This window comes from Postia placenta (genome assembly GCF_002117355.1).
Source record: "Postia placenta MAD-698-R-SB12 unplaced genomic scaffold POSPLAscaffold_2, whole genome shotgun sequence".
Classification (NCBI taxonomy): Eukaryota; Fungi; Basidiomycota; class Agaricomycetes; order Polyporales; family Adustoporiaceae; genus Rhodonia; species Rhodonia placenta.
This window is the reverse complement of record NW_020169833.1, coordinates 1,863,691-1,891,238: the sequence shown is the minus strand read 5'-3', so window position 1 is coordinate 1,891,238 and position 27,548 is coordinate 1,863,691. Positions and strand designations below refer to the sequence as shown.

At 53.9% G+C, this 27,548-nt stretch overlaps 10 protein-coding genes across 10 annotated transcripts in view; 5 read left to right on the top strand and 5 right to left on the bottom strand.

The window, feature by feature from the left end:
• POSPLADRAFT_1131754 (hypothetical protein) overlaps window positions 1–336 on the bottom strand; it is a gene marked incomplete at both ends in the record, with an annotated part of 1,300 nt that extends 964 nt beyond the window's left edge. The window contains one exon of the mRNA XM_024484128.1: window positions 67–336. Within this exon, the coding sequence (XP_024343011.1) occupies window positions 67–336 (270 nt within the window). The remainder of the gene's footprint in view (window positions 1–66) is intronic.
• An 830-nt stretch (window positions 337–1,166) lies between these two features.
• On the top strand, window positions 1,167–3,028 carry POSPLADRAFT_1177643 (hypothetical protein; the record flags this gene model as incomplete). Its single annotated transcript, XM_024488524.1, has 8 exons — window positions 1,167–1,318; window positions 1,381–1,515; window positions 1,575–1,611; window positions 1,672–1,753; window positions 1,817–2,098; window positions 2,284–2,379; window positions 2,460–2,630; window positions 2,702–3,028. The coding sequence occupies 8 exons, from the start codon at window positions 1,167–1,169 to the stop codon at window positions 2,773–2,775; spliced, it is 1,029 nt and encodes a 342-aa protein (XP_024343010.1). The 3' UTR covers window positions 2,776–3,028.
• A 580-nt stretch (window positions 3,029–3,608) lies between these two features.
• On the top strand, window positions 3,609–8,614 carry POSPLADRAFT_1072919 (hypothetical protein; the record flags this gene model as incomplete). The annotated part of the gene is made up of 4 exons (XM_024482557.1): window positions 3,609–5,836; window positions 5,889–5,941; window positions 5,993–6,079; window positions 6,131–8,614. 4 exons carry the CDS (start codon window positions 3,609–3,611, stop codon window positions 8,296–8,298), a joined length of 4,536 nt encoding a protein of 1,511 aa, XP_024343009.1. The 3' UTR covers window positions 8,299–8,614.
• A 39-nt stretch (window positions 8,615–8,653) lies between these two features.
• On the bottom strand, window positions 8,654–13,027 carry POSPLADRAFT_1166179 (hypothetical protein; the record flags this gene model as incomplete). Its single annotated transcript, XM_024487910.1, has 17 exons — window positions 8,654–8,944; window positions 9,003–9,034; window positions 9,088–9,155; window positions 9,217–9,269; window positions 9,319–9,495; window positions 9,548–9,618; window positions 9,672–9,802; window positions 9,859–9,973; window positions 10,030–10,309; window positions 10,363–10,432; window positions 10,486–10,647; window positions 10,717–10,818; window positions 10,867–11,052; window positions 11,106–11,152; window positions 11,206–12,141; window positions 12,207–12,629; window positions 12,689–13,027. The coding sequence occupies 17 exons, from the start codon at window positions 13,025–13,027 to the stop codon at window positions 8,834–8,836; spliced, it is 3,303 nt and encodes a 1,100-aa protein (XP_024343008.1). The 3' UTR covers window positions 8,654–8,833.
• A 379-nt stretch (window positions 13,028–13,406) lies between these two features.
• On the bottom strand, window positions 13,407–15,475 carry POSPLADRAFT_1043683 (hypothetical protein; the record flags this gene model as incomplete). Its single annotated transcript, XM_024478367.1, has 7 exons — window positions 13,407–13,807; window positions 13,854–14,022; window positions 14,138–14,418; window positions 14,469–14,688; window positions 14,747–14,845; window positions 14,900–15,028; window positions 15,116–15,475. The coding sequence occupies 7 exons, from the start codon at window positions 15,473–15,475 to the stop codon at window positions 13,407–13,409; spliced, it is 1,659 nt and encodes a 552-aa protein (XP_024343007.1).
• A 559-nt stretch (window positions 15,476–16,034) lies between these two features.
• POSPLADRAFT_1043682 (hypothetical protein) lies at window positions 16,035–18,607 on the top strand (the record flags this gene model as incomplete). Its single annotated transcript, XM_024478366.1, has 11 exons — window positions 16,035–16,324; window positions 16,382–16,594; window positions 16,648–17,182; window positions 17,424–17,465; window positions 17,525–17,784; window positions 17,842–17,988; window positions 18,040–18,104; window positions 18,158–18,224; window positions 18,282–18,336; window positions 18,390–18,443; window positions 18,497–18,607. The coding sequence occupies 11 exons, from the start codon at window positions 16,035–16,037 to the stop codon at window positions 18,605–18,607; spliced, it is 1,839 nt and encodes a 612-aa protein (XP_024343006.1).
• A 504-nt stretch (window positions 18,608–19,111) lies between these two features.
• POSPLADRAFT_1043681 (hypothetical protein) lies at window positions 19,112–19,703 on the top strand (the record flags this gene model as incomplete). Its single annotated transcript, XM_024478365.1, has 4 exons — window positions 19,112–19,185; window positions 19,247–19,301; window positions 19,362–19,405; window positions 19,490–19,703. 4 exons carry the CDS (start codon window positions 19,112–19,114, stop codon window positions 19,701–19,703), a joined length of 387 nt encoding a protein of 128 aa, XP_024343005.1.
• A 311-nt stretch (window positions 19,704–20,014) lies between these two features.
• Window positions 20,015–20,614, bottom strand: POSPLADRAFT_1031315 (hypothetical protein; the record flags this gene model as incomplete). Its single annotated transcript, XM_024476781.1, has 1 exon — window positions 20,015–20,614. The coding sequence occupies one exon, from the start codon at window positions 20,612–20,614 to the stop codon at window positions 20,015–20,017; it is 600 nt and encodes a 199-aa protein (XP_024343004.1).
• A 566-nt stretch (window positions 20,615–21,180) lies between these two features.
• Window positions 21,181–23,911, top strand: POSPLADRAFT_1068933 (hypothetical protein; the record flags this gene model as incomplete). The annotated part of the gene is made up of 4 exons (XM_024482327.1): window positions 21,181–21,327; window positions 21,556–21,853; window positions 21,906–22,428; window positions 22,486–23,911. 4 exons carry the CDS (start codon window positions 21,181–21,183, stop codon window positions 23,669–23,671), a joined length of 2,154 nt encoding a protein of 717 aa, XP_024343003.1. The 3' UTR covers window positions 23,672–23,911.
• Window positions 23,912–24,027: 116 nt separating this feature from the next.
• POSPLADRAFT_1043679 (hypothetical protein) lies at window positions 24,028–27,360 on the bottom strand (the record flags this gene model as incomplete). Its single annotated transcript, XM_024478364.1, has 11 exons — window positions 24,028–24,075; window positions 24,189–24,664; window positions 24,712–24,800; window positions 24,884–24,944; window positions 25,171–26,203; window positions 26,253–26,463; window positions 26,515–26,589; window positions 26,642–26,851; window positions 26,905–26,939; window positions 27,064–27,102; window positions 27,148–27,360. 11 exons carry the CDS (start codon window positions 27,358–27,360, stop codon window positions 24,028–24,030), a joined length of 2,490 nt encoding a protein of 829 aa, XP_024343002.1.
• Between the last annotated feature and the right edge of the window lie 188 nt (window positions 27,361–27,548).

Genomic DNA, 27,548 nt, shown 5'->3' with positions numbered 1-27,548 from the left:
TCCAGCCCTGGACGACGGCGGCGATGTCGCGAGCATCTCTAGAAGGTCCGGGTCATTAAGGTTCACCTTGTTTGCAGCAACAAACCCAGACTCTCCCCGGATAACTGTAGCAGGCTCATCGAGCCACTCCAGTGTCTCGTCGTCGTCTCGTTCCTCCGGCTCGAACCCCTTGATGCTACCTGGTAGTACCAAGGATAGTATTGCTGGCGGCAGCAAAAGTTGGGCCTCGAGGGCCGTCTTGACATAGGCAGGTAAATCTTTTGTGAACTTCTTACCAGACCCAATCCATTCGCTTTCTAGGAAGACGCCAGCGTGGCTCGTCGACTGTGGTGCCATGGGAGTGACCGAGGGGGATGCTGCCAGAGAGCAGCCTGCACAGCAAAAGATTGGGGGGAAATACAATTGATTGGACTTTATATATAATCTAGCACAAAGAGACCGAACGTGGCGCACTAAACCTACGCAGCGGCGTTGACAAAACAATAGCCCGGGGCAGCGTGAGAGGCACGAGAGGCACAAGGCATCGGCCCCAAGTGGTGGCTGGACACGGGTACCCAGCACGTGACCTCTCCTTATTTACATTATTTACACCGCTAATCAGACAGCCTTGTAAAAAAGTGTAAATTACCTGTAAATTACCTGTAAAAAAGTACGGTGTAATTTACACCGATTTATTTGCCTTACACTACTCACTGTGGATCGCGGACAGGACTTGACCTGGTCACGAGTGCGGGGTAACCACGGCGCCACCGACGCGTCGCAATAGGCACGTGAAAGACAGACGACCACGTGGAGCTGTTTTCGCGCGTTGCCCGGGCGCCTGCCGTCAACACCGTTTGAAGCCCAGGGACTGGCCGGTCAGTGGCAGATATCCAGACCCAGCGAGCAGCTCGAAAGGCTCCATCCGGCCGACCAAGTTCCGAACGAATACCATCCCTGGGCTTATCACTGGGCTGTACATATCAGGTTCTCTCCAATACACCCTCTCTGCACCGCCGCTCGTTTCGTTCAATACAATCGGCAACCGCGATACACTGCCGGAGTCTATATAGCCACCCCAACTGCCAATCTCGCCACTTCGCATCGAACAACTCTTCGATCTCACTTCCTATCCCTCAGCACCATCAAGCTGCAGTATGGCCACGACGGCTCCGTCAACGCCGGCTATGCAAGCAGTGAACACCCCGGATACTGCACTACCGGAGGCGCGGAAACCGTTTCTCAACCCACAGATCACGTCCTACTTTATTGCGGGGGGGATCGCGGGGGCTGCGTCGCGGACGGTGGTCAGCCCGCTCGAGCGATTGAAAATCATCCAGTAAGTCCCTCACTTCCGACACAGTGCGGTATTGACGGATATGCGCGTCGGCATGTGCTTAGGCAAGTGCAGCCACAGTCTATGGAGGGGCAGTACAAGGGCGTGTGGGCAAGCCTGACGCGCATGTGGCGGGAGGAGGGCGTCAAGGGCCTGATGCGCGGCAATGGTATTAACTGCCTACGAATAGTGCCTTACAGGTGAGTATACCCGCCGTCTGTGCTAAGACATAGCGTGGTGACACCGTTCCGATTCAAAGCGCCGTGCAATTCACTACGTACGAGCAGCTGAAGAAGGTAGGCGGTTGTTCGTCGGCCAACGTGACGGGGAAGACTGACGGGCGAACCGAGGGTTAGTACTTTACGAACTACGGTGCGACGCCGCTCGACACACCGACACGGCTCACGGCCGGCGCGCTAGCGGGCATTACCTCAGTGTGTGAGTTGCGGTCATATTGACTCCCCCAGGCTCTGTAATAGCAACGCTAATGAAATCAACCAGGCGCAACATACCCCCTCGACCTCGTCCGCTCGCGGCTCTCGATCGCAACCGCATCTATCCCGCTGCCCGCATCGTCGCCCCCGGCTAATAGCATGCCATCACAGCCTTCTCTCACCTCTGCTTATCATACGGCGTCGGTGTCGAGACCGGCCGTGCATGCGTTTGGACCGCAGGAGCTCACGATGTGGGGGATGACGCTGAGGGTCGTGCGCAAAGAGGGCGGTGTGCGGGCGCTATATCGCGGGATCATGGCGACGGCGACAGGTGTAGCACCGTATGTCGGTGAGTGACCTCTATAACAGGTCCATGCCATTTGTGGAGCACCGCCTTTGGTTTTTGGCATGGCTTCTGTGTCTGTTTCATTTCGGTGTTGGACGTGCGGCTGCGCCCATATGATTGTGTCCTGTCTTATCACGGTGTCTCAATGGTGGTTGTGTCTCGGAGTACTGATTGTTGCCAATGTGTAGGAATCAACTTTGCGGCGTACGAGGCGTTGCGTGGGGTCATCACGCCACCGGGAAAGAGCAGTGCCCCACGCAAATTGCTTTGTGGTGCACTTGCAGGTGCGACTGTCAATGATGGGGCCGTGATGTGCTCCAATGCATTGATATGCGAGAGCTGACGCATGCGGGTCTGCGCACAGGGTCGATATCGCAGACGTTGACATACCCGTTCGATGTATTGCGGCGGAAGATGCAGGTGACGGGTATGGATGCACTCGGCGTGAAGTATAGCGGAGCGCTGGACGCGCTGCAGAGGATCTTGAAGACGGAAGGCCCGCGGGGGCTGTACAGGGGGCTCTGGCCTAACCTGCGTACGTCCCTTAACAGTGGATTCTGGGTGAAGTTGCTCACGTCGTGTATTTATGCGTTATGGGCTGTGCAGTCAAGGTCGCGCCAAGCATAGCAACGTCGTTCTTCACGTATGAATTGGTGAAGGAGCTGCTGGGGGCGGCATGACCGTGGGTGCAAGGGCTGTAGGCCTGGATCCGATAGGGCGGGAGGCAGCGTCGCAGCCCGAGGTATGATCATCTGTCAGAAGGACAGTCGCACGTGCGAGGCGATTGGTAGTAGCGGGGCCGCACGGACTAATTGGCGGATACGAGCAAGATAGGTTGGTGACGGGCTGGGCATATCATATGACGGACTAGTCCTTTTCTAATGCACATCTGACGGGCGTAGACTACAATAGGAACAAGTGATATACTGGATTTGAAGGGAGATGTTGTGATTAGAATAGCTTGATACTTAGTGTGAACCCAAACAGTAAGGACAGAAAGCGGCCGAGACGAGGCAACGCCGGGGGCTGGCCGAGTTTGTGGGAGATTTGCCTCCGTGGAGGCCGGACCGCTGGCGCGATCGGAATTACGGCAGGCCCGGAGCCGGGGAGAGAACCGGAGGCGGGAAGTGACAGTCGGCCGGCGCCTTTGATGGTCGCGGTGGCGGCAGGACTGGTTGGGCCACCTGCTCATTCTGTCCGACCACGTCGACTGCGCTTCCACCTCCCGTCGTCGTTGTCGTTGTTGTCGTCGTCGTTGTCTCATCCGATGAGCAACACCGTCTGAATTGGTCCAACTGCAGGTGAGAGTTCCTCCTCGCTGCCGTGGGTGCGCCGATAGATAACTTTGGAACTTGCGCAGGATCGCCTCGCACCGTCCGCGTTGTTCTCTCGCTCCACTCGGGCGTCGACCTGGCCTCTAACCTCTTGCTGCTTTGTGCCTACGCTCGCTGCATTTCCTCTATCTTATAATCTTCTCTTTCTCCCTTTCACATTGCCTTAGCCTGCGCCAGCCATGCATTATCCGCACGCCCTCTCGCGCTCCCGCGAGGCCCCCTACCCCCATGCGTCCTCCAGCAGCTCCCTCTCTTCCGCAGCGTCCTCGGACCTCCTCCCTGCGGCAGCGCCCTCCATCTCTTCTCAGTCCGATATTGCCTCCGATCTCTCTCTCTCGTCTTCCCCCAAGGCCCTGCCGCCTCTCAAAGCTGCTAACCGCTTCTTCTTACCGCTCCAGCACCGTTCGCCCTCTGCGCCAGTGTCTGCTATGGGCCAGTCGCTCGCCCCTGCCACACAGCCATCTCGTCCAGCTTCGCCTGCCAATGCCAGCACTGGGCCTGCTAGCCGCATCAAGCGCGCGTGGGCCGTTCGCAGGAAGAAATCAGAGGATGTCACCGCCGTCTTTGCCGCCTCGGGCTTCCCCTCCAAGGACAAGGCGCGCGAGAGCACCGACACTGATTATGACCCATCCGCGTCCGTCTCGGATCTCTCACATACGTCATCCCACGCGAACTCACTTGCGAGCGACCGTGGGCACAATCCGTTCGCGATCGCGTCCACCAAGCTCAATGTCTTTGGCGGTAGAAAGGTGACGGGAGGTTCGGAACCCAAGAACTTCAAGCATAGCGGGAGCCCACCACCGCCGCCTCCACCGCCCAAAGAGGCATCTGCGCCTCCAACCCCGCGAAGGGCTCCCATTTCCCCACCGTTATCTACCCCGCAGCCGTCGCTGCGCGTGCCCATACCTACTGCTGGCACACCTGTTTTGCGTCCCAAGGAGAGCTTACCGTCGATACCCACGCAATCCCCCTCTCCATCAATATCGCCGTCACCCTCACCCTCACCAGCAGCGGACAAGGAGCGGCTAAAGGAGGACTGGCGTAAGAGCGATTCGACAATGACGTCGCACTGCACGATCCGGCCGGGTGCACTTGCGGGAAATCGCTCGCCAAGGCCAGTGTCGCTGGCCGAGTCGAGCCATTCTGGGCACACCATCGTACCGGTCAACAAGCGGCTGAGTGCCCTGCTCACAGATTCCGAGTTTGCAATGGTGGAGGAGAGCTCCGATGACTCGGAGGAAGAGCAAGAGGGCGAGAGGTTGGCCCGCATTATGTCAGGCTCGAGAGGAGGGAAGTCATCGTCGCCCGCGGCTTCCGTCAGGACGCGCAATCGTCGCTCGCTCTCGGTGAACTTCCCCCCAGGGCATCCGTTCAGCCACGCACCCGAGTCGGCGCCCCAGGTGCCCACACGTCCCCCTTCGAGTGCGGGTTATTACGCGATACATGCGCCCAGTGCCTCCGTGTCGCCGCTGATGACGACGATATCGCGCGACTCGCCAACGCTTACGCGCACGGCGGCGAACGGCTTCATCGCGCCGCTGAACACTGCTGGCGCCCAATACAGTACTGGGAGCCACATCAAGAGGCGGCTCGCGGCGTGGACATCCGCTTCGGCAGGAAACACGCCCACACGTATGCACCCAGCCCAACCACTCCCTGCTGTGCCTCCAACGTCGCAGCGTATGGCTTGGCGGCGCGTCTCGCCGCCGAATCAGGCATCGGAAGGACATCTGCAGGCTCAAAGCTCGAGTCCCCCACCGTCCTTCAGACAGACTGCGGTCAGCATGACCGGAAGCCTCGCGCCTGCAGCAGGACTTGCAGTGGGCCTGGGCAAGCGCGCCGTCGAGAAAGTTGGCCGCGCGTGGGGTGGGTTCAGCACGTCGAGCAGCGGACACAGTCTCGGCGCGGGATCAGTGCACTCGGTGTCGACCTCGTCCGTCGCATCGTCGGACCACGGCCACGGGTTCCCTCTGGGCCGGACGGTATCGAAAGAGTCGAGTAGTGTGTTGTCGCATGTGGGGAGTGGCTTGAGCGGGGTGGTGTCGGGGAAGGTGAAGGGGAAGAAGGAGAAACGCAAAGGCTTCGCGGCACCAAGCGTTGCGTCGAGCGTGACATCGTCGTCGGCGTCCGATATGGACGGATTTGTCATGTCGGGCCCGACGCTGGGACGGAGGCTGCGCGGCCCGCGGCAGACGCCGTCGGGCGCGAGCATCGTGGGCGGGCTGGTGTTTAAGCGCGACTTGAAGACCTGCGTCGCGGAGACAGCGATCAGGGGGAACATGTCGCGCGATGAGAACGAGGACAGGCGCAGTGTGCCACTACTGGAGGACCGGCTTGTGCCGGCTCTGGTGGTGAGATGTGCGCAACATGTGTTGCGGTGGGGTGTGCAAGAGGAGGGGCTGTTTCGGTGAGTGTGTCCTGCGATTGCTTGCAGACGTTGGTGCTGACGATAGTAACAGAGTGAGTGGGCGGTCGTCGCATGTCGCAAAGTTGCGCTCGGAATTCGATGCGGGTAAGTTCTGCCGCAACTATCTTGACCGCGGTTAAACTCATAGTTTTGCAGGGTGTGACTGGGATATGGCTGAATGTGATCCGTCGGATTTGGACCCTCATGCGGTCGCTTCGATATTTAAAACATACCTACGGGAACGTAAGTGTATCTTGATATCCTGGTTGCGACTCGACTTACGTTTTCGTACAGTACCCGAGTCAATCTTGACGGCGAGTCTCATTCCATACTTCGAGTCTGCGCTCGCTACCGAGAACGAGAATCGGGCGAGCCTTGACTCGTCGATCAACGGCTCTGTCAAGTCGCCGCCAACGCACCAACGTAGCGGATCGGCGCTCGAGTTGCGCAAAGCACCTTCGCTGTCTACGCTTGCTGTTCCCAGCTTCGCCGGAAAGCGTGTGGTGTCGGATTCGCTCCTCAATGCCCTCACATGGCTCATTTCCCGCCTTCCTGCTGAGAACCGTGACCTGCTATACACGGTAGCCGAGCTCATCAAGGCTACGGCAGCTCACAGTTCGCAGACCAAGATGCCACTCGGCAACCTTCTCCTCGTGTTCTGCCCCAGCCTGAACATGGCCCCCGAACTGCTGCGCGTGCTATGTGAGCACGACATCATATGGCAGGGTGTGCCTGAGCCTGTCGCTGATACCCCAGAGGCGAGTGACGACGCAGAGGCTGAAGAATCGGAGGACGAGTCTGCAGACATCCGGGCGACGTTCGTTACCGCACCGGAGCTGAGGCTGAGCGCCGAGGCGTCTGAGGTCCTCTCGCGGGACTCGTCAATGTCGTCGACCGATATCCCCACAGAAGACGACGAAGTGCATCTGGAGACGCCCGCAGACTCTACGCCTGCTATCATCGAACGTGCCAAGTCGTCGGATGCGAAGATGGACCACCGTACTGCCCAAGTCATTGATGTGGAGATTGTGGATCAGCCGGAGATGTCGACCCCAAATGCACAGTCGGTGTCTGGGTTTGCTTCTATGCAGCGTGCGCCGGAGCTCGTGCTGCTGCCGCCGCTCAGCCCCATCTCCCCAGTTTCGCTCAGGGACGACAGCGGATCCTTCGTATCTGCGCTTGGGCCTCCGTCAGCCGTCCCCACAAGATCGCCTAGCCCTGTCGCAGGAAGTAGGGCATCAAGCCCTCACGCGGTCCCCACCCTCTCATCGTCTGCTGAGTCGCTCAGCTCCCCTTCGGAAACATCCGAGGAGCCAGTATCACCTCAGCCCCGCTCGTCAACTGATGCGGAAGGTGAGCAGGAAGGAGCGCGCAGTGTGAACTACAAGCATGCGCCGGTACTGGACCATACACAATCACAGGACTCATTGGCCATTCCAATATTGTCAAAAGAGGCAACGGACATGTCCCCTCCGCGCCGCCCTGAAGTAAGCACTCACACTTCCGCCCCTGCATCGGCTCCCGTAGTTGCCGTGCCGTTCCCGAGTACCGGTGGGACCACCCCTGACACTCCCGTATCGCGTCGGAAATCCTTCTCACTGTTGAACTTCCCGTCTCTACGCTCAGACCCTGGCCCCGGTCCGTCTCCCGTTCGAGCCGACCCTAAGATATCCCTACTCTCGACAAGCCTTGGCATCCATTCAACTATTCCTCCGCCCTCGAGCTGGCATCGTCCCAAGCGTCCATCACTCCATCTACTCTTGAAGACACTCTCAGGGTCTGGATCGCGTCCTCAAACTCCAAGCGTTGCAAATCCTAGTGCGATGGCCAGCGTATCGTCACTTCCGGTATATGGTAGCCAACAGTCTCCACTCCAGGCTACAGCGTCAGTGCCATCTCTTACAGAATTGCCAACGATTGTCACTCCGAGCGTGCCACCGAAATTGGAAACAACTATCTCCTTGTCGCCCATGGAGCTTGGTTTCCAGGATGCGGATGCTCAGTCGGCGGAGCCCAAGCAACAGGTTCAGCCTGCCATTGTGGATGCTCGCAATAAAGGTGTCTCTGAGAACTCACCCTCTTCGTCGAGGCCAGGCTCTCAAGGTGGCGATAGCCACTTACGGGCGCGCACCGAATCATACGCGCCGTCCTTGTATGCGACACCGCTCGGGACGACACCGCAGACCCCCATAGCTGATTTGTATCAAGTCCAGGCGCGTTCGAAGTCTGCTCTATCATTCTTCAATGACCTAGGCGTTGAGCGCTGTAGAGAGCGGAAGAAGGAAGTGGATGAACACGGCCTATATGTCATGGCGCGGTCGCACTCTGAGGTGTCGCAGGTCTCAGTCACGCCATCCATCGAGCTACCTGTGGAGGACTCCCAGGAGGATTGGGCCGAGAGCGTTTTGTCAGCTGCCCAGGGTGTGAGGAATGACAACGAGCTGAACGCCCCCAATGCATAGGTGGGCTGTTTACCGGCAATAATGACGCTGAGCGTTTTGCTGTTTACTTTCTGTCGAATGAATGGTGTTGACATCGTCTTGGGTTACTAACGTTAACGATCTGCGTTCAATATTTTAAACATACCGGACATTTTCTATCGTCTTTTTATCTCATTCGCTTGGTTCTCCTTCAGTTTACACGTCAGGTCTGCACGTAGTATCTCACCGATCTCCATTAACGGTATCAGTCATATCTCGCAGTCGGAATGTCCTATGCATAATCACCCTCGTCAAGTGTAGTATTTTCTCAAAATGAAATCGGAAATAGTTATAATTCCTTGCGATGTGCATCACAACCTGCAGGAACTCCATTGCATTGTAGCGCGTCGCGATCTATCTCGAGTTTCTGGAGAAGCTACAGGGATATAATCTACTGTGTATATATGTTTGAGAAGCAGGAGTGCTACGATGTGCATGCTACACCATCTCGATCTCTTACAAAAGTGTTCGCGGAATCGGCCACTGATGGCGTGTATATGATACAGACTGTTCTTCTCTACAATGCGTCGGGTGATAGATCTCCGAGTGTGTTTAGGTCGGCAGTGCTATATGCGCTGTGTAAAGAACGTTCCTCGTCTCCGTATTCAGACTGTGTATCAATATGCTCCTGGGGGTTGAGAGAACAATTAAAAGCCATTAAAGGTCCAATCACACGTCAAACTCACGTCGAAATAGTGGTGAGCAAGGCTGCGAGGAGCTAGAGACGATGGTATGAGTTTCAGCAAACAAAACAATTCATAAGGCGCTCACTCTTGGGCGTCCTCGGAAGGCGACAGGAGGCACCACTCTGTAGAATGTGGAATGCGACAAGGCCTGACCTAGAAACAAAAAGAAATTCCTTGAGCGCTCACGGACGCCGGTCGTTAACAGCGCACTAACCATCCAGTTTGATGGGATGCACCTAAACCGCGACCATCGTCTGCATGGAAGAACTGGGGGCTGGTGAGTATATGGACATATTAAGACATGTATGTTTCAAACCTCATGGAACCACACGTAGTCTCGGAAATGTGGGTCAGCGTCAAGTTTGGGATTCCCGCCGTTGGTCGCCCGTCTGCCTTCGACATCACGGCCGAAAATATGAATAATTCTATGCTGTATTTCCTCAGCCACCTCTACTAGGTTCATGTAATCCCCGCTGCCGGTAGGGCATTCCACCTGTGTAAGAATTTTCAGTACCTGTTCTGGCTCCGTCTACCAAGCGACAAACTTGTAGCTCATCTCCATAATACTGATAGAATCTCTGTAGACTCTCGATCAGGATGAAGTTTACAGCGAGCCCTATATGTGAACTGCTATCAGTCTGGAAGAAACAAAAGTGATATGCAACTCACAAATGGGTCCTCTCCAATTCGAGTTTCCGCCGAACATTCCTGACTTTGAATCTCCGGGCCAGTAGTTCACTTCATGACGCTCTCCATGTACGGTCATCCCCCAGGGCTCATCCTTGTGCTTCTTAGACAGGCTAGAAGGGACGAAGTCGTGAGGCTGTGAGGCTTGCCGTATCAACAAATAACGTACGACCGGATTCCGTGCTCGCTGAAGAATTCGTCCTCATCCAACATCTTCTCCAAAATGCGGACAAGGCGTTCCTTGCTGGCCAGTGCCAGAAGTCTTCGCTCCCCACGTCCCGCGACTTTTCCGACGTCGTGTTAAGTATGCATAAGGTGACAGTATGGCATTAGGACGTACCCTTGATGTTTGCCATGTTCCTTTCAGACAATTCGGGTCGATTCTCGATGAACCATTCCAGTCGCTTCTTAAATCCTGGGAAGCGGTTGATGGTTGCCGGCTCCAGGACTAGGGTCGCATACAGTGGGATTAAGCCCACTAAGCTCCGCACGGGGAGTTGCATAGAATGTCCGTTGTCGAACTGAATGGCGTCATAGTACAGGCCGTCTTGTTCACTCCAAAGGCTCAACTCGCTGTCTCCTGCCTTGAAAGTCATTGCGTCGGCAATAAAAATAAAGTGCTGCCCGACGGGTAAATCAGCACCAATTAGCCCGATGATCGCAGTGGGCTAACCTCGAAGAACTTGGAAGCGATATCTTCGTACACAGAGTTGTGCTTCGCTAATTCGAGCGCTATGTTCATCCTGATTGGTAGTGTCTATAAGCAACTAAACAGTCATTGAAAGGCACAACGTACATATTGAGACAGTAAAATGCCATCCAAGCGGTCCCGTCAGCTTGTCGCAGGACCCCACCAGTAGGCAGTGGTTCCGAACGGTTAAATACGCCGATGTTGTCCAAGCCTAGGAAGCCACCTTCAAACACATTGTTGCCGCCTTGGTCCTTTCGGTTGACCCACCTGTGCGCAAGGGCGAAATTTATACATATATATATGCATTAATCGACGAGATAGAGCAGTACTGCTCACCAAGTGAAGTTGAGTAGTAGCTTCTGGAAAACGCGCTCGAGGAAACGGACATCCTCTCTACCATACAGCTTGCGTTCAATCTTGAATACCCGGAAGGTGGCCCTAACCAGGAATCAGTGACAACTTAGATTACGTCAGATGCAAACTCACCAAGCGTGAACGGGAGGGTTGACATCGCTGAAGTTCCACTCATAAGCAGGAATCTGACCATCAGGCTTCATGTACCACTCTCGCGTCAGTAGATCGAGCTGCTTCTTCGCGAAAGCTGGATCAACCACTGCCAATGGAATACAATGAAAGGCTGTATCCCACGCCGCGAAGAACGGATACTCCCATCTAGCGTCGGCAGTTGTTGAGTGTATGCGCGTGAAATGTATACATTAACTCACTTGTCAGGCATGGAGAGGATGTCTGCGATATACAAATGTTTCCACTCCTGTAGGAAAACGGATTTCAGAGACTGTGACCGTCTCATGATCAGAAACATACCTTGTTCCGCACATCTTTCCTCTCCGGGGGTGGGGGTGGTTGGGCGGGATCTCCCTGTAACCAATCCTTCTGCACGAACTGGTAGTACTGCTTTGTCCACAGCATTCCAGCTAACGCCTGCCTCATGATCTGCTGTAAGTCATCCGTCATGGGACCCATGACCAGCGTGGAGTAGAATTCATTTGCTTCTTCTCTCCGCTCCTCGATCGCGTCATCAAACATGCCTTCGTCTTCAATGGTCGGATCTTGCCCCGGTTTACGCTTGGTAAGCTTCAGTCGTACGACAGCACACCCTCCGCGCGGAGGCACGTCCTCGAAGACATAGTGAGCTGCCGATTTGGTCCCACGCTTCTCTGGATTTATGAACGAGGGTCCCTGGGGGAAGGGGGTTCGTGGACCCTCTTCTTCCTCAGAACTGGGTGATTCCGCTGTGCCGCCTGTTCGCTTGACCCTGCTATCGCGCATGGCATCATTTGAGCGAACTTTCGTGGCGAAGAATCCTGGATTTTCCTCGCCAGAAGCAGGCGGACGGTGTGCCGGGATAATGTGATCGTGAAAGGCGTCCTTGACGTAAGGTGTCTCGTTCTGTCCGCCATAAAGCCTGTGAAAGTTGGTATTGTTCTCGGTGAAGAGAAGCTCCGGTTCTATCGCATCATCGTCTTCTGCGGTTTCTCCGACTGGCGATCCATTGGCGCTGACGGCAGGCGGAGAAGGTAGACAGTAGAGATAGGACTTCCCGAGAGTTGGGTGAACAGCGGTGATCACGCTGTTACTGGAAGAAGACAAGAGGGGCTTCTCCGGCTTCTCCGCAGGCCAGGACCAATAGTTGGTGAACCAGAATTGGGGAATAACATGGAGGGTAGCCGGTTCTGGTCCACGGTTGTAAGATGTTATGCGAACATAAAGGCTGTCAGGGTCTTGCTCGTCTTTCGCGTACTATAGGGGGTTAATAGCTGTCAAAAAAAAAGCGCATATAGCCATGTTAGACTAATGATACGTACCTCTAGGAAAACATCCCAATAACGGTCGTCGTCAAACGCATCTGTGTCTAAGATCTCGAATTCGGAGACGTTGCGATCTCGATGCATGTTCTCCTCCACAAGCTCTTCATACGGGTACGCTTTCTGAGGGTATTTGTACAAGAACTTCATATACGAATGAGTAGGAGTCGCGTCGAGATAGTAGTATAGTTCCTTGACATCCTCGCCATGATTTCCTTGGTGTCCTGTGACGCCAAAGAGGCGCTCCTTGAGAATACGGTCCTGGCCGTTCCAGAGCGAAAGCGAGAAGTTTAAACGCTGGTGATTATCCGATACACCAGCAATGCCATCTTCGCCCCACCGGTAAGCGCGCGAACGAGCGTGCTCATGGGGGAAGTGACTCCAAGCATCGCCATTGGCAGAGTAGTCTTCTCTGACGGTAGCCTTTATATATGCGTGCATCATGTCGTGTTCTCAGAAGAGTAGCATACACTCAAACTCACCCATTGTCTATCACTGACATACGGGCCCCATCGTTTCCAATGTAGTTCCTTGTTGTCATCTTGATCGAGGCGATATCGCTCTGCACCATGGTATGCATCCCCCAGCTTCTCGGAAAGCCTGTCGCGGAATATCCTGTTCTCCGCGTTATGCGCCTCTTGCTTCGGCGATGCAGAATCTGTCTTGGTCAATTTAGGACGGACGGGCGCGGGGGTTTGAGAAGACTTGGGAATGTTGATCGTCAATGCAGGATCCGACGACGACCGCGATGGTGTCATATCAATATTTTTGCCGTTTTCTCCTCGAAAAATCTTCCCTTGTATCTTCTTTGACTGCGACATGAGGGGAGAGGTAAGGAGTGGAGGCGAAAACGAACGCGTCCAGAACAAGCGCCCGACTCGTCTTTGCCTGTATGCATCGACGTCATGGCCTCGTGATCTGGGGCATCAAAATCTCAAACTTTTCCCGCACTCTGCCGGTGATATAGTATCGATCATCATGCATACGTAGATTCAAGGAATAATATTTTGCCCAATACGCGGAGAACAGTACGGGAGATTTGGACAAAGCACACAGCAAGATGTAGCAAGACGAAGACATTAGATGGACATCGGTCGCAGCATTGTCCATATGCAGTCGCATTTTTTGTGGTCACCAACCAGCTTCCACCATCTGCGTCCCTCTTAAGCAGGTGTCGCAGCAGGCGTACCACCCCGAGCTTCATGGAATCCTAGTGGGATCTGATGAGACTCGTGTGTTATCAATTGAAGGAGATGATAGGCCTACCGCGTCCACGACCGCGGCCTCGACCGCGATGCTCGCCATCGCCACCCCGCCATTCCCCGCTATGCCTGCCACGACCGCGATGCTCACCGTCGCCACCCCGCCATTCCCCGCTATGCCTGCCACGGTACTCACCTCGTTCCCCTCGGAAGCCGCCACGAGGACCACCACGGTCACTACGTTCACCGCGTTCACCATGTTCACCACGTTCACCACCACGATCGCCGCCACGGTAACCACCACGTTCACCACCACGACCGCCACGATCACCACCGCGGCCACGGTAACCACCTCGGTCTCCTCTGAAGCTACTACCCCTCCCGCCTCTGCCGCGTCCTCTCGTGGACATGAAGCCCTCCTCATCATGTTGTTGCGGAGGATGACCATTCGTTTGTGCACCGTTGACCGAAGGTGTAGGTGGTACAGTACCGTTGGGAACCGGAGTTTGAGGCTTGCCGAATTCTGCGTGCAGGCTTCCGATAGAAGGCAGACCACCCTCGTCCTCGTCCGCCCAGTCAATCGCACTGTCTGCAGCTGCAGCTGCACCTGGCACCTGAAGTAGCGATAGTGAGCCTGTTGCATGTATATGTCAGAGTTTTGGCACAAACCTCAATTGTGACAGTCGTCTCTTGCACGACAGTCTGGCCGACTTCTTTATCTTCAATGACTGTGTCGACGACTTCCACCTCAGCGGGCTGTTCAACCTTGGGAATTGCATCATACTGCGGCTCGACTATAGGTTCGGCAGGGGTGCTCTCTAGCTCATCTTCTTGCATAAAGTGGAAGGCACCTGTCGTTCCAAGCGATGATGGTAGGCCTACAGCTGCTACGATGCTCTCGGCCTGCTGAGCCACATCTTCGTGTGTCTGCTCTTCCAAAGCTTCTTCCTCAGGTGTCGGAGCTCGTGGGGGATTCAAAAACAACTGCGTAATCTCATGCAGACGAGAAACTGCAAGTAATACTTGAGTATCCATCACGACAGTGATAAGCAGGACTTACATGTGATGCCATTATATTCCCCTGTACCAGTCAAGAAACCGTGAAGGATATTCCCCCAGGAATCCGAGTCGTCACCAAGTAAAGTTTCAGTAGCCGAGTACACAGCGTAGTTTTCCGGCTCGCTGAGTCTAAGGAATGTAACAGAGGGGTGCGAGGCTAGAAGAAGATCCCGTAGTCGCAAAAAATGCAGTAAATGGGCGGTGCGCTGTCGCTGCGCAGCCTGTGAACAAAATCATAGCAGTCAGCGTCAGTACGTGCAGTCAGCATGAAAAGTGAACCTCTGCAGCCTCCACCGCGTCAGCAAGTCTCTGTCGTTCGAGCCTGACAGCCTCTGTCAGTTTCGAGGCAAGTTCTTGCGCGACTTCAGCTTCGTGAGTCTACGAATTTGAATGTCGTGAAGATGAAACGGATTGCAGAAATTCTAGACCAACCGCTATCACTTTCTTCACTTCTTCCAGTTCCTTTCGGACTGCTTCAAGCCCGGGTAAAGTTCGCAGTAGCCGCCTTTGATCGTCATTGAGGGTTTCGGGAGGTTCAGAGGAGTACGCCTCGATTCGGGTCTGAAAAAGGATTGGATTAGTATCACTGCCCAGGACAAATACGTATCTTCGTTTACGTAGCGGGGGCAGGTAGAAGACATCACTCACCATCTTTTTCTGGATTGCCTTCAGTCGCTTGTTGAGCATGTCGATGATCGGACTCGGCTTGAGCACATTGTCTTCAACAGGAGACTGCGGCTCTTCGGGTTGTGCAACAAGTGAGGGCGTGATGGAACTCTCCCTCACATCAACCTCCGTCGGTGCCTTATCAATTAGAGCTGCCGCGACCGGGTCAGGCACCACGACATGGTCCACTGTCTCTGGTTCAGTGGACTTAGCCTTCGCCGTCTTGCGTTTCTTCTTCTGCGCCTTGCTAGGCGGAGCGGGCGGAGGCGCCCCAGGTACAATGCGAACGGTGGGCGAAGCAGGTGAGACTGAGGCAGTCCTTGCAATCACTTTTTCTGCCATTTCGGAGTACGTTGGAGGGGAGTATGAGTCAGTCGCTGGGGGTCAGACCAAGTGTGAGTGCAAGGGGGAGACAGCGCGGTCGTCATTGCGGTACCACCGACGGCGATTTCTCACGCGTCTTCTCCGTCACACAACGAGCACACGGTAGTACATAACTTATGGTAACTCCAAACTCCGAGCACGCTCTCTCGGGACCACTGAACAGCATCTTTCACGCTCAAAGATTGGAGAATGGATACTATTGGTTCTAGAAGCATGCAGCACTGGAAGTATCGCGCTCGCTCTTGTCTACTCTTGATCGTGGCTCTCTACTTCTGGGTTCTGGGTTTCGCACTCTTGAAAACTGCTAATTGGCGTTCCGGCCGGCAGAAGTAGGCAGGGCGTATACGACACAGTTGCCCCATGTTCCTGCCCGCGGTGACAATCTGGGCTTGGTCTCGAATAAAATGACACTACTGCGTGTTGCTTGATGCTTCATGTCAGCCCTCGTTGGTTGACATTAGTACGTATCTACAAGGAAGCCGTCGAACCGCCTTCTTGGAGGACCGACTATCAGGAAATGGCTCTCGACATGGACTTCAGCTCGAATCGACATGCTGCAACAGTGCAGGAGTACGAGGTACCCACTCGACACCCAGAGCTGTCTTTCGAAGATGGAAATCTTGCCATTGTCACTGGTCGACAATACTTCCTAGTTCATCGTGGATTACTTTGCCGTCACTCCAGCGTTCTGGGTCAAAACATATCGTCCTTGGGATCTACTCACGATCGCTTACTGGAAGGACGCTCCATTATGACTTTGCAAGACACACCTGAAGACATGGTTTGCTTTTTACAGGCTCTATATGGGTGAGCCCCAATCGCAATTACTGTTGTATCACCGAGCTCAAAGAGCCTTCATCTTAGATTCCACACTAACCTCGAGAACAAGGATTTCCGGACAATTTCTGCTCTGTTGCGTACGTCGACAAAGTACGGTGTAGATGAGCTTCGGAAGGAGGCCATCCGGGTTCTCTCATTGTCTTGGCCTACCAGTCTCTCCCAATGGGAAAAACGGGAGAAGAACGTGACGGACATTCACGGTCTGTATTCGCCTCGGCTAGGTCTGCCCCATCCAACGTGCGCTTCTCGTATAATGCCCTCGTATTCGCCCGCTGACACAATATTTCCAGACTTATTATTGAATTGGCCCGGGAGGTGAATGCTCCGGACCTATTGCCCTCTGCTTTCTATGATCTATCACGCTATCCGCCAAGTCAAATTGCCCTCGGTCACATCAGCGAGATTGATAGCCACAATCTCAACCTGGCCTCTGAAGACCTGCTTAGGGTGCTCCGAGGGAAGGAACAATCCGCCCGGTTTTTGTCAACATTTATCGTGAATGAGCTCGAGGGTCGGGAGCCATCAGACGGCTGCTTACGCCGCCAGGACCCTCATTCATCCATTCAAAGGGCATGCCAGGTCGCCTTCGAAACCATCAATTTCGAGCTCATCCGCGACGTCAATAGTATGGTATGCAACCGTAACTCCGACCCACTATTCGCCATCGCCGACAGCCTTCTCATGCAAACAAGAGAGGACGTGCCAGGGGCGCAGAATAGGGCGGTCTACCGAGCGTGTGAGGTCTGTCGGCTAGAGTACGGCTCTGTCGTGGACACGTCGCGGGAGGATTTTTGGAGGCGGATTCCTGAATGGTTTGAGCTAGAGGTTCAGAATTGGGGCTGATTACCACTCGCCTCTGTCTCTGCTATCGCGTTGGAAATATTGTTCCGTCGTGGTCTCTTGATGCTCTCTTGTGTATGTATGTCCTTTTTTCAATACTCATTATCGAGGCATTGAAAGGACGCGTACAGTCACAGTGTGACAGGTCGCGTCGAGAGTCGATTGCCGGCTCCCGATCGCTTTAGTGCCGATCGCGTCTTGAGATCAGGCACATCTGGTGCCACAGCTTTGTGTCTCGCCGCTTGCGCTCAAGAAACAGTTCATACTGGTACGGCCCCAGTTTCCAGAGTGGATCATACCAGTATGCTGCAACCCCTCTATTCTGAGCTTAGCGGCATTTACGATGAAGATAGGAGCGACATTCTCCTCCTCGACACAGACGACCTCATGCAAGACGAGTTCTTGGACTTTGAGGTCTTCGAGATGGAACATGGAATGACGTCGTCCATATCTCCAACGACGAGATCCGCGTCTCCTGAACCTATCCAGCTTGATTGTGACATCAATCAATTTTCTGCAGACCCACAATCTGTCACAGAAGATTTCGAGCCGGATTCGGATTCGGATTTAGTGGACTCAGACTTACGGTAAGTATTCAGTGCATTAGTCCGTTTCTCTCCCTGATACTGATGATGATCGCTCAGAAATCAGGTCATAGAAGGACTCGAGAGCTTTGTCCTATCACTTCTTGAACAACTCTCAGACACGATATCTCTTTCCGACGATAAAATAAATAAAAGCAAGCGTATTAGAATAGAGTTGGCGAACCGCAAGAAACCGATAGAGGACGGGTATACTGCATGCTTTCTGTGAATGTTGCAAACTCAGATTCCGTCATCTAGATCATTCGCCGTCCGCACCTTGCGGTTCCCACAGAAAGCAAGAGGTGCCAGCATCGTACCGTTTGGTAGATCATCAGTATATGCGCGCATACATGCTGAATGCTCATGCAATACGTAGCCCAGTTGTTCAAAATAGTGGACCATATGCATGAAGCGCTTCTACACGGTGTTCCCACTACTAAGAGGTGCGCGAACATACCTAAATATATATATTACACACCAAACACATGTTGCACACGCAGAGACATATACTACAAGGACGTACGGCTGTTCAAATCGCAAGCTGTAGTTGATAGGGTCTGTCGATATAGCTGCACCAAAATATTGGCTCTGACACATTCTTGCATCAGCTCGTCGATGATGTAGCAGCCACACTAGATGTTGGGCGTGCTGACCTCTTCGTCGTATGTATCTACCGAACGATGTGGAGCACAAACATGATACTGACACAACCTAGCGAGCTTCCTCTAAGGGGCTCATTGCCGCATGCGGATTGACAATGCATCTGAAGGAGGGGATGCTCGAGCTAAACGATGCAGAGGTAATCTCGACCCAGCCTGACGCGTAGCCTGCTGACGATCAAAAAATGACTTACCTAGGGCGTACTCATACCTGCAGCCGAGGAGATCGTCCGATTCGATCTGGACGAACTGCCTTCTTGGGTGCTCATTGTTGAGAAAGAGGTTTGTGCGCCTGGATCGCGACAATAAACAGTGTGCTAAATGAGACATCGATGCAGGCTGTGTTCCAGACGCTTTGTCGGCTGAGGCTCGCAAGTCACCCGGCATTGCCTGGGCGCGGGATAATCATCACCGTACGCAGCAGCTTTGCATTTGCAGATCGCTAAACCTTCCATGCCGTTAATACCTCAGGGAAAAGGATACCCGGACGTCGCTACCCGGCAACTTGTGAAGACTCTCTGTGACAACCTTCCTGACAGGCAGGTTTACCCTCAATATTCTCTCGTGAACTGACAATACGACAGAACACCAGTATTCCCATCTTGGCGCTTGTCGACGGAGATGCCCATGGGCTTGATATCCTCTCCGTGTACAAGTACGGCAGTCTGAGCATGCAGCATGAGAACGAAAGGCTAGTCGCTCGCAAGATCAAATGGCTGGGGATATATACTACCGAGCTCGCCGGGTAAGGCTTTCCACCCGGCGTGTGGTATCAGGGCAGTTCTCGGCTCAGACACTTCTCATAGAATAGGTCTGAGTAAGGACGAACTCATACCGATCAACAAGCATGATGAGAAAAAGGTGCGTAACCCTTTCGTTCCGTCGGTGCGTGGGTGCGGCATCTGAACATCCGGCCGACAGGCATTAACGATGCTCCGGCGGCCCAACCTCCCGAAGAGATGGCGGTACGTATGCGCAGGACCCAAGACATTTGCAATTTCTCTAGACTGAGCACGCCATACGACATCTATTGACCCGTATCTGTCCAGGAAGGAGCTGCAACACATGCTGCACAATCGCCGCAAAGCAGAGATCGAGGTGCTCTCTTTAGCCACTCAGTCTATGTTCATCTCTGGCTGCAGCGACGATGGCCCACGTTTGGGTGCTCACGCGCTGAACTCACTGCCACCCCTGATGCACTATCTCATCGCGAAGATCAGTACACACGTCGCAGCAGAACGCACCGCCACTGGCGATCAATGACTCCATACATCGACCTCTCTCTGATGCTCATCAGAAAACCTGTTCACAAACGACTTCCACACATTGTGATAGCCATGCGAGCGTTCTACACTATGATGCACTGTACACGTACCACAATATCTGACGATGCTACTTGTAATGTAGATGGTTGAGTCCGTAACGAGTGCGATGTCCGTACCCAGAAATACAAGTTTAGCTGTAAACGCGACAGAGGCTATGCAATGCAGTCCATCATCTCAGCGTTACAACGATTGAGCGGTCCGTTCGGCATGAGGCCGTTATTAGTATGGTGCGCACGGGTCAAGGAGTAGCTATTGATGTCCTGCTGCGTGTGAAACTTCCAAGGGGCTCGTCTTCGGGCTGTCACGACCGAGCAAATGAGCATCGGAGCCCAGTTGGCGGCCGAGAAGCAGGTCGTGGACATTGACATACCGATCGGGATCGTCCAGCATAACGGACATGGTTGAGTGCTGCGAGATGGGGGTGGGACCGCGTTCAAGCGAGTACACAGCGTCCTCTGCAGAAGACAGCTCGGAGTGTGACATCGAGGGCGGTACTGCAGGCGGCTGCCCTGGGTATGAAGGAGCAGTCACCAGGCGGGCAGGGGGCGGGAGTGGGATGTCAACGGGCGACTCGACCAAGGCGTCGTGACCATGCTCGCTGTGTGGATTGGGAAGCGTGACCTCGGATGCAGATGGAATGTGCAGCGGGACTCTCAGATTGTTCTGTGGTTTTGAGTGTTCGTAAGCAGTGCTGGGGCGGGACTGCTCCGGAGTCGGGGAGAAGGCATACAGCATCGACGAGCGGACGCTAGGAGGGCTGGACAGGGTAAGGGAGCGTGGCCGTAGTATTGTCGGGACGAAGTCCACACGTGGCGTGGCAAGTGGGTAAGCATTCACCTCGTCAGGCATAGAGTCAACAGTCGAGGAACGACTGGACTGTCGTCTCAGTGAGCGAGTTTCATGGTCTGATTGGTAAGTTGCCTTCGTCTCCTCAGAACGATCCGGCTGCGTGAAGTGGGCCGTTCGGTGTGATCGTCTCAGTACAATGAGGAGCACGAGGAGCAAGATAGCGATGACAACTGCAATTACCAGTTCAGTGGATCCAGCCTCAGCCGTGACTGAACGTTTGACTTACCGCCTTCCACAACAATCCCAGCCAACGCCCCCTTGCTAAGACCTGAGCTGCAAGTGGACGCAGCCCGTGCCATTGCAGGTGCAAGCATGAAGACGACAAATGAATGATGCCGCATAGCGAGTAGTAGCAGATAGAGTGCAATAGATAGACTTTCCTGAGCAGTAGACACGAGGTCGTGATGTAGAAGGAAGACAGCGCAGTTGAATGTGGAACTGCGGGGGATCGTTGTATTAGGGCAGTGCGGCCGCGGGTGGGAAGGTAGTATAAATAGAGCAGAACGGGTGCACTGCGACAGCGCCTGGAGGCGGGAAGAAATCACCGAAACGCGAGTGTGGCCGCCATGCCGCCCGCAGCAGCGACAAATCTGCCTTGCGGCATGGACGCAGACAGCACTCCATGCGTCTACGCGAGACGAGACGACCGCGACGCCACCGCCAGCCTGTTCTCGGCTGTCCCGGCACAGACGCGCCCACGTGGCTTCCGTCGCGTGCGTCACGTGGAAACGCGTCGACCGCGACGCGTTGATTTAGCGGAGCTCGAAACCGTGGCAACTCCGCCAAATAAGATTCTCCCCACCGTCGCTCTCCCCTTTCTTTTCTCCAACCTCCAGTGTTGCGACCAAAGACCCCTTGCTTTGGGTCCGCATTGGCCATTGTAGCTCGCCATTAAGCAACTCCAACAACAATAGCCAACTCACCGACAACTAACAATGCAGTCGCCACGCGTCACTCGCAGTGGCACCGTTCTGGGCAAACGGGCTCATCAGCTCACGACAGAACCGTCGACTCAGCCACAATGCGATGGTTTGGACGGCCACTTGCTCATGACACCGGACCCCACCCCTAACCCAAAACGCGTACGAACTTCGGTGTCGGTTCTGGACGGCGACGGGAATAAAGAGAATATTCCTCCATACATTGGCGAGATTCTCGGTATTTCGCCTTCTCCAAGGTCAATGCGTTCGCTCCGTCGAAGAAGCACAGAGATTATCGCTTCGGCCGATTCTCGCAACCGTACGTAATTTTCTAGTAGCCAGTGTTTTCGAATGCTGACAGTTCGGTCTAGTTCGCCGGCATGCATCCATGTCAAATATCCGTGCGCTCCCTGCCACGCCCGCATCGGCGATGGGCAGCCTATCTTTGGCTACCCCGCCATCTACGCCTCCATCGCTGTTACCCCTGCACGTTAGAGCGCGCGCTCTATTGCGCCCAACATGCAATGATGCGACTCACATAGCTGGTCGACAGAGCGAGCGAGATATCATTCAATCCTTCATTGAACCGTTTCTTCGCTCCCGTGAAGTTATCGAGGACTGCCCGCCCGTACTGTATATATCGGGTGCACCCGGAACAGGCAAGACAGCGCTCGTCAACGCCATCGTTCGCCCGTTCCTCATCGATGCTGACGAGTTTGTCAAAGTCGTGTCTATCAATTGCATGGCTCTTGATGGCGTAGAGTCTGTGTGGGCCCGAATTTCGGAGGCATTGGGCGAGGATACCTATGCTAAAACTGTCAGACGCAACCGGAAGCAGAAGGAATCTGCCTTGAGTTTTGTAGGACGATTCCTTGCTCTGTCTGATGTCAAGTGGTAAGTGTACCCTTCGTAATGAGGCATCCTTTGTTAATTGAGATTTGATTTGTCTAGCATACTCGTCCTTGACGAAATGGATCACGTCATTTCCAGTCAACAGGAATTGTCCACGGTCTTCTCTCTTGCCCGCCAATATCCGGGCAAAATTCGAATAATTGGCGTGGCGAATACTCATACACTAACATCTTCATCTTCCTCAACCTTATCTGTCGAATCCATGAAGGACGTGAAGACCATTCATTTTGCCCCCTATACGCCCAAACAATTGCTTGAGATTCTCATGTCGCGTCTAACGCCACTATCGGAGGCTTCCGCCGAAGCCGAGCATAGGGCAAAAGCCTTTTTGCCCTCTCAAACGCTTTCATTGCTTACGAAGAAAATCGCGGCTCAAACGGGAGACGTACGCGCCGTATTTGAGGTCCTTCGCGGTGCAATCGACCTCGCTGTCGCCGCAACGACTACCTCTGATGTCCTGGATGCACCTCCTCCTGTTGTCACGCCCTCGCATATTTTAATCGCGTTGAAAGCACACGCTTCCGCCAACGTAGCCTCGCCCTCGATCAAACCCTCCATGGCGTCCATATCGACAAGGAAGATCTCCGACAGCGAGACAGTCACGAAGGTTCAGGAGTTGGGCCTTCATTCGCGTCTGGCCTTGCTCTCCATGATGTTGGCTCGGAAGCGGCTTGAGGCGGGACTGCCTCTCTCTGCGTCGACTTCTGTAACAGCCACCCGCACACCGGTCAAGCGGTCAACATCCGTGAACACATTGGCAACTTCCAACAAAGCCAATGCCCTCGACGCCAATTGTCTGCACGCGTTTTACTCGACAATCCTTACCCGTGGTGAAGGCTCTCCATTCGTCCCTGTTTCGCGTAGTGAATTCGGCGACCTCCTGGGAGTGCTCGAGACTGTCGGCCTTCTGATGCTCTCATCGGGCTCCATCTCGCCGAGTTCACCGTCGAAGGGCGGAAAGCGTGGGTTGAGCCGTTCGACATCGTTCAACCTGCATGCGAGCAACGCAGCCACGCAAGACGTTCGCTTCGTTGAAGGCACTAGATTGGAGGAGATAGCCCGCGGCCTCGGGATATCCGACGCACAAACCGATGCTGCGACAAATATCCGAGAGGAAGAAGTGCGCGCCATCTGGCACCGTGAATGCAGCCGCATTTCGAAGGACGCTAAGACGTCTATAAGTCCAAGCAAGGCGGACCTCATTGAGGGTGCTACCACCTCATAGGACACTCATCTCATCACGCTGCATATTTTAACATCTTATCGTGCTCCATGTGTACTCGATTCCTGCATCATTCTCCAATCCGCAGTTCCCTAGTCTGTCTCGCTGTCGTAGTTTTGTCGTACACCTAAATGTCTGTTTGTCATGTTCGTTCAGGACTTGGAGTCGGATGTCATGCATTCGTCTAGTTACGCACTATCTCCCTGTAACGTCGCATCACCATCTCACTAGCAATCAATGATCAAGCAATTATCTGTCTGTATACTATGGATACATAGTGGAAATTCAGTGACGAGAATGTATTCGTGACCACCAATCTGCCATATCGAGGCGCAGGAGGAGGTCTTGCCAATCTCCGGTCACTCCTTGTGCTTTGGTGGATTGGGATAATAGTCCATGCGGTTCATCTGCAGATACACCAGACGACCCTGCACCCCTATCAACTAATGCCTTCAGCACTCTGACCTAGTAGCACAAGGTATTCAGGACGAGGAAGTCGATGATACATGAAGCAACTCACCAGCGTTGCCATCCTAGAGCTGAAACGCGCCCACAGGTCCTCCAGAGGTCCCGCCGCCTGATACTCCTCCATACGCCCTCGGTAACGTTCGCCAGCGAGGATACCCAACTCCAGTATCAGCTCGATACAATTCCGGAGCACATCGCCCACCGCCTTTTGCCCCGATCTCAACAGACAAGCGCTCAGGATGTTGTCCAACACTTGCGCATGGACCTTCGCGAGAGCGAAGATGTCGGAAAACCCGGGTTCAACCTGTGCTGCCGAGCTCTCTTTCTCCCGGGAAGATAGGGCATCTAGGAGCGCGTCAAAGCGGCCACGAATGGCCTTGTCGTACACATAGGACGATAGTGATGCAAGGAAAGACTGAGCGACGAAACCGAAATGCAGCACCAGTCTATTGGAGTGCGTCAACGTAGGAAACAAGGGACGGTCGGTCTTGCGTGTCATTCGGAATAACGCCGCAACTACATTGGTGACTAAACGACGTCAGCGAACGTGGCAACGTCATATATTATAAATGCACCTCTCATTAGCCGCAAATTGAATGCAAATATCCGATGATATTTTGAGAGAACGACAGGGTTCAATACGACGTCCAAAGGCTTAGGTGGACTATAATTCATATACAGGAAGTCGAATGCTCTGTAGCAATGGTGATTAGACACAAGGTTGTTGCGGTTCATGTTCACACTCACTCTATTGCTGGTAGCCGAGAGACTGTCAGCGCGAGATTTGGGAGGACAAATGGCGTGACTCCTACATAGGGGATTGAGCCATCTTTCTCTGCCCGTATTCACTGGTAGATCTCGTAGTGCGAATCCCAATCTAGATTCCGCCTCGTGCACGATTCGCTCATAAGCTGAGCTTTCGTTCGACTGGTCGATTGTATTCATCAAGGTGTCGATGATCACTGTTCGAAGCCGGAAGCTGAGCTCTGCACCGCCTGGTGGCCAGTCACCGCTAGTTAACGAGAGCGAAATACCGACAGCCCACGTATCGGACGTTTTCGCATCAGCTTGCAACGACCTCTTTGTCGCGGCTGTCCGACCACGGCCTGCAAGTACATTTATACACGACGGTAGGATTTGCTCAGCGGAGTCCGAGAATAGTGCTGCTTCTAATCGCGACTTGAATGCATGAGAAGTGAGCAAGAGGTAGGATCGGAGAACGCCCAGGTGAAGGCGCAGATTGAGATGGGAGGAAGGTGATAAGAATATGGAGAGCAAAGCTTCAGATAAATTGTTGATGTGTAGGACCAAAGGCGACAGTACGAGATCAACTAGATGCGGCATTGTAGGCGTCAGCGAAGGAAGCGAGCTCGGGAACCGATCCAGGAACATGCGCAGATGGGCTGCCTCTGAGCATGCAGCCGACGGTGTCAAATAAGTCCCGGGATCAAGGTCGAAGACTGCGAGATTCTTCAACTCGTCTTTGTACGACCTCCGCTTTGTATCATTTTCAGAGGAATTTGATACAACGGAAGTGATGGGAGTAGGCGGTGTCGGGAGACTGCGTCCAGTCCACGCAGACATCACGTCGTCAGTCGTCCAGATCCATTCTATGGTCGGGTAGTGTTGCCGAGATGTAAAGAAGGGATGCCTCGGGTCAGCATCGTGGAGGAGCTTCAGGGATCGTCTGGCAAGGGGAAGGGCGTCTGCGATTTCGGACATGAAGGCAGGGATACCTTCGCTGTCTTGATTACGGTCATCCATCGCATCGTCGAGTATGTCCGGATTCTCTTCTCGAAATATGTCAGGGGCACTATCGACAAGCTCGATATCTTGTGCCAAGGGGAGTCGTGACGCCACGCTACTATTTGGGTTATAACCGACCGATAGGCAAGTTTGTAAGAAGTAGTCTTCAGAGCTGACGGTGAGGATATACGCAAATGTTGCCGTCACAATTCGCGAGGATTGCGTCTCTAAATGATCAGTCAAAAAATAGTAAACCTTTGACAGAACATCCGAGGCTGAATTTGGCCAATGAGTGTAATTTATGGGTAAGGCATTCATTTCCTGTGTCCGTGGCGATGAGAAGCGAATATAATTCACAGAAAGATCGTACCCTGTGACACAAGGACGACAATGAGCGCAGGATCTCCTCCACATCGGCAAACTTTAGCCAGAATGCTGTTAATGACACAGGCGTTTGTGAGTCGCTCACGGTCTCGGAGTATGGAGGTGAGCAAGCTCTGAGTATCAGCTGCCGGATCTCCAATAGAACAGTAGACAGCGCGTGCATAAAAGAATGGACGACTGGCGAGACTCGGTCGACACTGCAGGCAAACGTGAGCAGGCCTGACTGGAGCCACAACCATGACATTCACCTGGATGCAAAGCCGCCAACAAAGTTCTCTAAGCGGCGTGATGTGGCTCCAATGACAAGAAACCGCTCGACCAGACTGAGTTTATGATGTGTTAGGAGAGACGACACATCACATACATAGAAATTACCTCCGGCTCACGACCTCGTCTGTTCCAGTCAGAATAATTGTTCCCGTCACCCCGTTTGGAGTGTCGCGCAGCACAAACGTCTCGGATCCGGGATCCCAGATGTGCAAGTACGAGGATACCCCGGCAAGGGTTGAACTCAGACATTCAAGCAGAGTTCCTGGTGCGACGTAGACCAGATGTACATTCGGATCTCGAGCTGGTGGTCGCACACTACCGAGACTAAGTTACTCCGGTACGATTGACAATGTTGCCAATTTGCTCACATGTATCGGACAGACGCGAAGACCTCGTCGTTTTGCTGGCATAAAAAAGTCGAAGGTGTTATTTTACAGCTTCTATTCCGATGGAGCGTGTCCCACGACATCAAGCGGCTCTTATGGAACGCTCAGCTGAAAACTCAGGGTCCTACTCGAGGCACACACCGATTGAGGAGGCTCTTGCATTGCGAGTTGTTCCCATATCTTGTGTTGCGCATGTAAGTCTACGTCCTCAGATCGCAGACACACAGAGGATTCCGCATCAGTGAGCGCAGTAGTCTCATGTTGGGGTGTCTCAATTTGCTTATGGGAGGGGGCCGATAGGTTCAATGTGTCCATAATCGGGTTCTGAGGTTTGTCCGCCAAACGCGGGATAAAAAAGGCGGGCCGCACATCTGGAAGTGTACGTTCTTCCCTCGTATACGCGTCCAGAGACGGGAGCGGCGACAAGAAGTGCCTCATGATGAACGATGCCGTCGTCGTCGACAACGGGATGGTGGTGGCGGAAAGCAGCTCAGTCGCGTCGCGTCGCGTCACGCGTGACAGGGTGGATATCAGACGCGTCCGACATCACGAGCGCGTTGTTTATTTGTTGTTGCAACTTCCCTCTACGCCTGTCCTCGGCTCTTCTCCACTCTCAACCTCGTCCT